At 56.0% G+C, this 10,274-nt stretch overlaps 1 protein-coding gene across 1 annotated transcript; it reads left to right on the forward strand.

Annotated features, from left to right (window-relative positions):
• The first annotated feature begins 3,838 nt into the window (after positions 1-3,838).
• Dnajb8 (DnaJ heat shock protein family (Hsp40) member B8) lies at positions 3,839-4,806 on the forward strand. The gene has a single exon (XM_004646096.2). It carries the CDS (start codon positions 4,055-4,057, stop codon positions 4,748-4,750), a length of 696 nt encoding a protein of 231 aa, XP_004646153.1. The 5' UTR covers positions 3,839-4,054; the 3' UTR covers positions 4,751-4,806.
• Positions 4,807-10,274: the final 5,468 nt, after the last annotated feature.

The following is a 10,274-nucleotide window of genomic DNA, read 5'->3' on the forward strand; positions in this document are numbered from 1 at the left end:
CAGAGGGTTCTTCAGACCGATGCCTTCAGGTGGGCAGGAAACTTCCACTTGGGGCTAAAGCTGAGGCTCAAATCCCTGTGGGCCTCCAGGAAGGGCAAACCTGGGCTGCAACCTCAGGAAAGGAGCAGGACCCAAGTGGTATTTGTTGCCACTGGCAGGGGGTGGACAGAAAGCCTTCCTGGAGGCAGGAGTCCATCGGCACTGGGACCTGAGCTGAGATGGTTGCATCACCTCTGGAGAAGAGAAGCCATCCGAAGTCCCTACTTCCCTCTGGGCATTCATGTCCCTTCTATGCCAAGTCATAGCCAGGCACTGAGTGCCAGTGCACAGCCCATGTACCCTCCTACCCACTCTCCCGTACCCACCTACCCACTGAGCCACCCCTTTATTCCTCAGCAGGTTCTTCTCCCCTGTTCCTGTCAATCTACCCCTGAGCAGCCCTATACAACACTAGCAAACCCAGGGCCAGGTCTCTCCTGTGCTGTCCTCACAGCAAGCTTATAAGACAGGGTGAGATATCACCCCCACTGTCTAGAAGAGAAGCGGAAATGGGTTTAGTGAGGTTAAGCAACTTCCTAAATGACACACAGCTAGGAAGGGGCAGAGCTTGGACTCAAACTCTTAGCAGGTGGAGCCCTTAACACCACACAATCTGTCCCTCCGTCCGTCCATCAGTCCATCCACCCACCCTCTTAGCTGCCTGCCACCCGGTCTCGCCACTCACCTGCTGCCACTTGTCCATCCATCGACCCATCCATCCACCACTGTCACCCATCCATCCTGGAGGTAATGTGGTTAGAGCACCAGGGCCCTGCGGGGCAAGAGGCCCCAAATTGCCCATCTGGCCAGGTCGAGAAGGACTAAGGGTGGGGGCTGCCCTGGGCGGGCAGAGCTGTACGGGGCTGGAGGGAATTAGCTGAGTGACTGCCAGGATCATCTAATTAGGGACGCTAGTGATAAGCAGATAGCATCGGGAGTGATTAGAATCCTTTTAAAAAGCTACTCCATTAATTACAGAGACACAGAGGGGCCTCTGGCTGCTCAGAATACCAATCCGCTGCCTAATCAGCCCATCAGCTTCCCAGGAGGACTTCCTGGGAGTGCTGTGTGACCTTGGGTGTTCCCGGCCCTCTCTGGGCGCTCAGGTGGTGGGTCTGGCACTGTTGATCAGCCTGAGACTTTAGGTTCTTTCTCCTTCCAGGCTGTGGCTCAGGGGGTGAGCCTGAGGGTGGCCCATGGCCAGGGATGCTGGATGTCAGAGGCTAAAGCCAGGGAGGAAACCCCTGGGAGGAGTGCCACCACCTGCCCATGAGTGGGGACAGTGGCTTGGAGAGGAAAGAGACCTCACTTTTGGGGAGAGGCAAGAACACAGCTCAGTCCTCCCCACAGTCCTTGGGGACCCTCAAGCACATTGGGGTGTAGGACTCTCAAACTTCTTGCAGGAGGGGTCACCACCCACACTCTCCCTTGCCACTGCCGAGAGCACCGCTGCTACAGTCACCATAATCACCACCACTGCTACCACTGTCTCTCCCTCCACCCTCAGCTGGCGTCACCATTGTCAAGACCACCACCACAGCCACCATCACCATCACCATCATCACCAGTATCTCTATTGTCACCATCGCCACTGCATCCAGTCACCATGACCATGGCCATCCCTGCAGTTGCCACTACCAACACCATCCCACTTCCTTTGTCACTCACCCACCCCCACTACCTCCATGGCTTCTCTGACCACCTCAGCCATACTTACTGGTCACCCCCAACCCCTCCACCTCCTGTCACCTCTGACATGGCCACATTCATCACGGCCATCCCTACCTGCCATGATGGGGCCACCATCTCCATGACAAGGACAGCCATTGGCTGCCACAGCAAGGTAACCGTTACCCCAAGTTCACACAGCCGGTGTCCTTGGCTGACCTGGGGCTGGGGGATGGTTTGGGGAAGCTGTGGAACCCTGGGCTCGAGGACACCTCCCAGTGCTGGAGCTGGGAGCTCCACACATAGCCTGGGAACCCCAAAACCCCACATCACAGGTCTGCTACTGCCTCTTTCCCATGCACGCTTAGGCTCAGGCTGGTAACCCTGACTGGACTCTGAGGGAGGATGCTACTTGGGCCTCCCTCCTGTCCTGCTGCACTGCAGGGTGCAAGATGGCCCTGGGAGAGGGAGGCAGTGCTGCTGAGGTCAGGGATCCAGAACCCCACCTGCCAGTGCCACCAAAGTCGTCATTGCCCGCTGCTCCGCTGGTAGTCCTGCCCTCACTTGGCATGTTCTCTCAACACACCCTCTTTACCACCATCTTCCACTAACAGGCATCTGAATGCCACCCAGCCCTTTGTCACCACTGTCACTGACCCTGTGACCCCACCAACTGCAGTGCCATCCTCCTTGTACTGGGTCATCAAGGCCATCGTCACCTCCGGCCATGTCACAGAGATACTCAATCCATCCCTGTGTCTCTCCAGTGGGTGCTTGGGAGTTTGCAGAAGCTTGCAGGAGGAGCAGCAGCCCCACCTGTGCACTGACAGGGCTGGGCTCCTGGCGAGGGCGACCCAGGCCACAGTGGTGCAGGGGAGAAGTTGCTGCCCACAGGTTTGTCAGCTGCAGTTCTCAGACATCCTTGGGTGCCAGGACAAGTGAGAAAGGGAGGCGCTTAGGACTGCTGCTTCATTTGCCTTCTTCTGGGGCCATTGTAATAGACACCACAAACCAGGTAGCTTCAATGAACAGAGGTCTGCTAAGTGTGGTTGTAAATACCAGCACTCGGAGGCTGAGGCAGGAGGATTGCCATGAGTTTGAGTTACATAGGGAGCTCAAGGCCACCCTTAACTGTCTCAAAACACAAAACAAAAAATATAAAAAAGTTCCTACAGCGGTGCTGGGGAGATAGCTCAGCAGCAAAAGTGCTTGCCTGGCAAGCACAAGGTCCTGAGTTCAATCCCCGGTACAAAAAAAAAAGTTCCCACAAAGTAGAAATCTATTCTCTCTCACGGTTCTGGAGGCCAGAAGTGTGCAACCAGCTTTTCAGGGGGGCTGCACTCTGAGGGAGGCCTTCCTGCCATGTCCCCTCCCAGCGGGAGCTCTTCTGGCAGCTGTCACCTGAGTCTGGCTCCAGATCGCTCATCGCCCTTCCCTTGTTGGACTCAGGCCCCACTCAAGTAACCCAGGACAATCTCATCTCTACACCCATTAGGAACCTTTTTCCAAATAAGCTCATACTGGGTTTCCAGGAGTTCAGAGGGGAACATAGTTCTGGGGGTTTAGGGGATACTCTTCAGTCCAGAACACTCACTTATTTATATTATTGTCCATTTCCATTTTCCTCTTCAATGTGGAGAGGGATCTCCTAGAGACTCACTGTTCACAACAGCCCCAGACAGCCCTGGATTCTGACCCTCCTCTCTGTCATTGCTGTGTGACTTTGAACATGTTGCTGCCCACCTCTGAGCTTCATTATTCAACACATGTTTGCCAAATGCCACGCTGGCACACATGCCTATCTGTGTGGAGCTCAATCACCCCTGAGGAGGTGATAACAGGGCATAAGATAAACTCCCACCACCCTGTACTGCAGGCCTGCTTGCCACCCAGCAGCAGCCCTGCCCCTGGGCCCTGAGGACATGAGGGTGTGTCCCAGGAATCCCTCCATCTCTCCCTGCCTGCAGCCTGGGTTGGGTGCCACCCCTGCATGGATCCTTGGTGCTCAGCCATTGCCCCAGAGTGGCCTGGGGTTGGGGGCCAGCTCCTTGCACCTGGCTCTGCCTGATCCAGCGCTGAGGTAGGGTTTGCCACGCCCTGGAAGCTGATGTCACAAAGGTTGGGCCCCAGCTCCAGAGGAGACCTGCAGCTTGGCACACGCAGCTCTGTCCCTCCCCTCCCGTGCCCCTCTGCAGACAGGGACTATGACGAGCTAAGCCCACTGAGGGGCACAGTCTCGCCCAGACCCCACAGCTTCCTGCCAGGCCCCTGTCACTGCCACAGGGAGTTGCCCAGCCAGCCACGGCCTTGGGTCCATTAACCTCAGCCACCTCCCAGCCACCTCACCATGGCTAACTACTACGAGGTGCTGGGTGTGCAGGCCGGAGCCTCTGCTGATGACATCAAGAAGGCCTACCACAAGCTGGCCCTTCGCTGGCACCCCGACAAAAACCCTGACAACAAAGAAGAGGCTGAGAAGAAGTTCAAACAGGTGTCTGAGGCCTATGAGGTCCTGTCTGACCCCAAGAAGCGCTCAGTGTATGACCGTGCGGGCTGCAACAGCTGGCGGGCAGGTGGTGGGGCCAACGCCCCACATCGCAGTCCCTTTGGTAGTGGCTACACCTTCCGCAACCCAGAAGACATCTTCCGAGAGTTCTTTGGTGGCCTTGATCCCTTCTCTTTTGATTTCTGGGACAGTCCCTTTGGGGGCAGTGAGCGTGGTGGCAGGGGACCTGGCCTGTGTGGTGCCTTCTCGGGCTTTGGCAAGTTCCCAGCCTTCATGGAGGCCTTTTCATCCCTGGACACCCTGGGCCGCGGCGCATCCCGCACCTCCTTTTCAGCCACTTCCTTTGGGGGCTCAGGCGCGGGCAGCTCGGGCTTCAAGACAGTGATGTCATCCACTGAGATCGTCAACGGGCACAAGGTGACCACGAAGCGCATCGTGGAGAACGGGCAGGAGCGCGTGGAGGTGGAGCAGGACGGGCAGCTCCGCTCGGTGACCATCAACGGCAAGGAGCAGCTCAAGCGGGTGGACAACAAGTGAGCACTTCTCAGCCAAGGCCTGGTTTTGTCCTGGCCAAGAGATGGTAGCTGACATTAATAAAGGCGGCTGGCAATGAGTTCCAGAAGCCCCTGGCTGGCTCTGTGGGGCAGGAGGGGCTCAGGGAACTCAGAGTAGTGTATCCCATCCTGCCTGCATTACCTGTCCAGGGCAACCTCTGCCCTGAGCAGAAAGACCCCCACCCTAACGCTCCTCATGGGGACCTTGTCAACCCCCTGGAGCCTCCTGATTCCATCCCACCTCTCAGAGGTCCCGCCAAGCCAGTTGTCTACCCCTCCATTTTTCACTGCCACAATTGCCCCACAGCCGAAGGTCCTTTGCATGTGGTACTGTCCTGATGAACACCTGCAGGCTTAGTCCTGCACTCTGTGGGGGAAGCAGGTTAGGACAAGCAGGTCCCGGCCCAGGAAGGCAGAGCTCTCTCCAAGGCTTGGGGGTACTACTTGGGGGTAGCAAGGGGGTAGAAACTCTCCACTATGGGAGGCAAAAGAGAAGGGGATTGCATTCTGCTTATGAGGCCCATTGAATGCTGGTCTTTGTATCTTTATTTTTATTTTTTGAGACAGAGTCTCACTGTGTAGCTCAGGTTGGCCTCAAACTCACTATATAGCCCAGGTTCACCTTGAACTCGCAGGGATCCTCCTGCCTCAGCCTCCTGAATGCTGGAATTATAGGTGTATGCCATTATGCCTGGCTGAACATCTTTTTTTCAGACTCACTATGTAGTTCATGATGACATTGAATTCCCTTGCAGACCAGGCTGGCTTTGAACTCACAGAGATCCTCTTGTCTTAGCCTCCTGAGTACTCTAAGCATGTTTTTTTGTTTTGTTTTTTCTCGGAACCAGGGATTGAACTCAGGCCCTTGCGCTTGCCAGGGAAGCACTTATTCCACTGAGCCATCTCCCCGGCCCCTCTAAGCATGTTTTTTAAAAATGTATTTTAAAGGTTTAAAACAGTCTCAAACATAGAGCTATATCAGATGTTTTTATGTATGTATTTCTACTTTCATGATGTGGAGATTAACTCCAGGACCTCCCATGAGCTAAGCCCATGCCTGACTGCTGAGCTCACCCCAAGCCCTGTAGGGATTGAACCCAGGTCTTTCATGCTGAGCTATATCTGCAGCCCTTTTCATTTTTGAGGCCATCTTGTTATGTCTCTAAGTCGCCTTGGTGAGATGGAACTTAGGATCCTCCTGCTTTAACGTCCTGAAGAGCTGAGGTTACAGGTGGATACCACAAGTGGGGATTGGCCCTTTTAACTCCATGCAATTGAAGGAATAGTAATCAAGCACCTATCCAGGCCAGACATTGATTTAGGCACAGGATATTGCTTTGATCAGTTAGATTCCTCCCTTGTGGAATTAGGGTCATGGGACAAGAATGCTGGACAGGAGCACAGGCAGCTATGCTGAGGGCAAAGGGTAGGGAGAGAATAGGGGAAACCTTAGACCTGGATGATGGGAATGGGACCCTGAGCCACTGGGGCTGCAGTAGAAACAGCAAGGCAAAGGTGTCGAGTCCAGAGCAGGACATGCAGCACTGCCTCTTTCCCAGACAGGGACCACTCGCTGTGAGATTGGGAGGAAACTGAGGCAAGAGAGAAGTCCCATGGCTCATCAGAGGCAGACCCAGAACTCCATCCTAGCCATTGACTCCAGATGGCTTTGCCTTTAACTATTATTATCAGCACTGTAGCAACAGCCCAAAGTAGGCATATGCTGTGCATGTATGTGGTGAATGTGTGTGTATACGTGTGTGAGCAGGTGTGTGCGTGTGTGGGTATGTGTTCGTGTGAGCATGTCTATGAGGGGACATGTGTGATTCTAATTCCTGGACCCTTTGGGGCTAGCACAGCAGCCAGAGAAGGCAGTGACCCAGGTCCAGAGGCCCCGGCTGACTGGTGTACTTCTGCAGGCCAGCTCCCTGGTTGGCATCTCACCCCTAGCGATAAACAATGTGGAGCACTGTCCCCAACAGCAGGTTATGCTCAGAGGATGCCACTGGAGCAGAAGGTGAGGGGACATGGAGGCCTGGACTAGAAAGGGTCCAGTAAGGACCCAGCTCTGCAGTGCAAAGCCACACTGGTGGGGAGGGGTGATAGATCTCCCGTGTCCACAGAGCCCCTGTGGCTGCCATGGCCTGCTGGCTCCTAGTGGCAGCTGCAGGCTGATAACTGTGTTACTTGAAGCTGGCCCAGCTCGCCAGAGGTCGGAGCCCATGCCCCGTCCTGCCTCAGGACTAACTTCATCAAAGCCCCACACGGCTCTGACCACCTGACCTCTGTCCTTGCCGACCCAGACCTCTGTTCCCCCACAACTCTCTAATTTCCCCAATCACTGGTCACTGTGGCCGCACCAAGTGGCTGCTTAGCTGGGACAGCTGCCGGACAAATGTGATTATAGCTGACTGGGAAGGTGGGCATCTGTGGGGCCCAGCACCCAGAAGCAGCACCCTAGGAGTGTCACAGGACACAGTCCCTGTCCAGCACAGCCCGGCTGCTGCTGTCCCAGTACCCATGCGCCTCCTGCAGCTGTCCATGACCCCAGCACCCCAAGGCCTCCCACAGATGCTGAGCCCTACTTTATGCTAGACAGGAAGAATCTGGGGATACCCAGGGGAGAAGGGGCCCCCAGTCATGGCACTGCTTGCTCCACACCCTGTTGGCATCCACAATGTGCTACCCCCTCTGCCCAGGCCACCTGTTATCTCCTGTGGGCCTCCAGGCCTGACCGTGTGTCTTGGTGGGGACTGCAGCAGCAAGGGCGGATGGCCGCGCAGGGCTGGGATGCCCGTGCCGGTGCCCCACTGCAGGCCCACATCACCTGGCCCGCGACATCCTGGATGCCCCAGCAGCGAGAGAGCTACCTGGCCTGTTCCTGGCCCAGGACCGCGGCACTGGCCATGCCTGTTGCCTGGCACCTCCCCAGGCCCTCATAGCCCCTCTTCTGTTCTACACTGCACCCACTCTCCCACCTTCAGTGTTGGTGATGTAGTCCTACCACCTGGAGCCTCACACCTCAGCCCACACAGCTAAACCTCCCATCCCTCTGTCTCCAACATCTCATAGGCTTTCACAGCGCTGGGTGTCTAAAGGGACCCAAATCATCCTGGGGAAAGGGTGGATTTTGCGGTTTTCAATAATGTATTTACTAACTGGGTGTGGTGGCCACAAGTTCAAGTCCAGCCTGAACAGCCTTGGGGTACATAGAGACTTAGCAAAATTCTGTCTCAAAATTAAACAAAAGAGCTAGGAACAGAGCTCACTGTAAGGGTCCTGTGTTTTGCCCTCAGTACCACACACACACAAAAAGGCAACATCCTTCCTGTACTAGGAAGCAATGACATGGGTAACATACCTCAGTCACAAGGCAGCTCTGGGGGTGCTACTAGCCCCAGGGCTCCAGCAGGACCATTAGGAGATCTTCAGCCTCAGGGGCACCCCCCTTCTGCTAGACCACCACTCACCCCACTTACAGATGGGGACACTGAGTCTCAGAGAGTGAGAGACCTGGCCAAGGTCACTGGGCAGTCTGTGCCACCCATCCCCCCCACCCCCTGCAGTGGGTGGGGCGCCCCTCCTCGCCTCCCTGCTCACGATGTTATCGCCCTGATTTAATTTCAAAGACGGATTGAGCTGCAGGAGGGGGAGGGCTAATCGCAGCCGCCATCTGCCCCGTTGCCATGGGGACAGGCTCCCCGGTGCAGTGCAGGGTGGACCCAGATAAGGGAGTGGGCCAGGGAACTGGTGGTGGGGACGAAGGGACGCCCAGGGAGCAGGGAGCCCTATCAAGGGGAGCCTGGGGCAGAGACAAACTTGTGGGCCTGGAGGCTCCCTGGGTATGGAGGCCCTGGCCAGCTGGCAACAAGACGGCCAGGATGCCCAGCAGCCTCACCTGCCCTGTGGCCAGCAGTGTGCCACGGCTGGCTAGGGACTCAAAGCCACTGCAGCAGGGCCTGGTGACAGGTCATCCCACTACAGACACCTACCAGGCAGCCCCAGCTCAGCAAGGGGGCCTCAGTGCTGTACCCAGGGCTGGCTCCACAACTATGACAGCCACCTAAGTCAGTCCTGTTGCCTCCCCTGCACCCAGAGTGGGTGCCCTGATGACCCTCCATAGGACACACAACTCAGGACATGGGTGGTCAGAATGTCCAGAGCAGGGAAGCCCAGAGCACTGCCCTGCCCACACTGTCCCTTCCTGGCCACTCCCTGCTGGACATTGTGCCACGTGTCCCTGCTGGCCACCCCACTGCCATCCTTGCCACCTGGCAGCACCAGATCAGGTCCTACAGGGGAGAGAGCACAGCTGGCAGATGTCCTGGGCCCAGGGCGGAGGTGGCCCCATCCGTATCACTGTAAGGCAAGCAACACACCTGATGGTCCCTCAGTCACCAGACCTGACCCAGACTTTACCACTCCCTGCAGATCCCTGCTGGACTTAAGGCAGCCGGGGAGGAGCTCCCGCATGGACTCCTCCTCCCTGCTGGGGACAGGAACATCCTCTGCCCTTGGCACTGCCATGCTGCCTCAGGAGCACCACTGCCACTGGGCAGCACCAAGTCGACTTTGGGAGTTGCTCAAGTCCGAAGTTCCCAAGAGGGCTCAGCCCATAAGCCTTCCTTGGAGGGGGTTCCTTGTGAACCCCAGGACACCAAACTCAACCCAGGCTCCATGGACCTTTCACTTCCCACCTCTTCACCTCCAGTGATTGGGGGTCACTTTAACCTCAGTAAAACAGACAGAACTGAGAGCTTTCCACGGCACAGTATCTGCCCCAGACTGTACAGTTTGGTAGCTTTGAGTGCAGTCACTGTGTTCTGTGACTGTTGACACCAACCTTTGCGGGGCTGTCCCTTGTCCCCCATCTATGCCATCCTGGTGCCCTCCACTGGGCCCTGATAAGCCCACACTACTTCCTGTTGCTGTGGATCCACTGCTCTGCCTGCTGCACTGAGTGGAGCATGCAGTGTTATTGTTGCTATGGATGAACTTATTTCCAAAGGGATGCTGGGTGGGACCCAGGGCCTTGAGCACGCCAGGCAGATGCTCACCACTAAGCTGCAGCTGCCCTTGTTGCCCTGCAGCTTCCCTTCCTCCTAGACCACCCTGCCATGAACACGTCTTCCAGGAACAGTGAGCTGTGCGGACTCCTCCCAAGGCTGGAGGGGCAGAGCCATTGCCTTTGGAAGAACTTGAAGGCGCCCCTGCCCTGTGCACAGGGCTCTGTGTGGAGGTCTGCAGACCGGGTGGAACTGCTCTGCACCTCCTGCTTGTTGTAGTAAATTTCTTTCTTTCTTTCTTTCTTTCTTTCTTTCTTTCTTTCTTTCTTTCTTTCTTTCTTCCTTCCTTCCTTCCTTCCTTCCTTTCTTCCTTTCTTCCTTTCTTCCTTTCTTCCTTTCTTCCTTCCTTTCTTTCTTTCTTTCTTTCTTTCTTTCTTTCTTTCTTTCTTTCTTTCTTTCTTTTTTGCAGAACCAGGGATTGAACTCAGGCCCTTGTGCTTG

The sequence above is a fragment of the Octodon degus genome, unplaced genomic scaffold (genome assembly GCF_000260255.1).
Source record: "Octodon degus isolate 3935 unplaced genomic scaffold, OctDeg1.0 scaffold00254, whole genome shotgun sequence".
Classification (NCBI taxonomy): Eukaryota; Metazoa; Chordata; class Mammalia; order Rodentia; family Octodontidae; genus Octodon; species Octodon degus.

What these genes read in the sequence shown, in the direction of transcription:
- Dnajb8 (XM_004646096.2), top strand. Translation starts at nt 4,055, where the DNA reads ATGGCTAACTACTACGAGGTGCTGGGTGTGCAGGCCGGAGCCTCTGCT.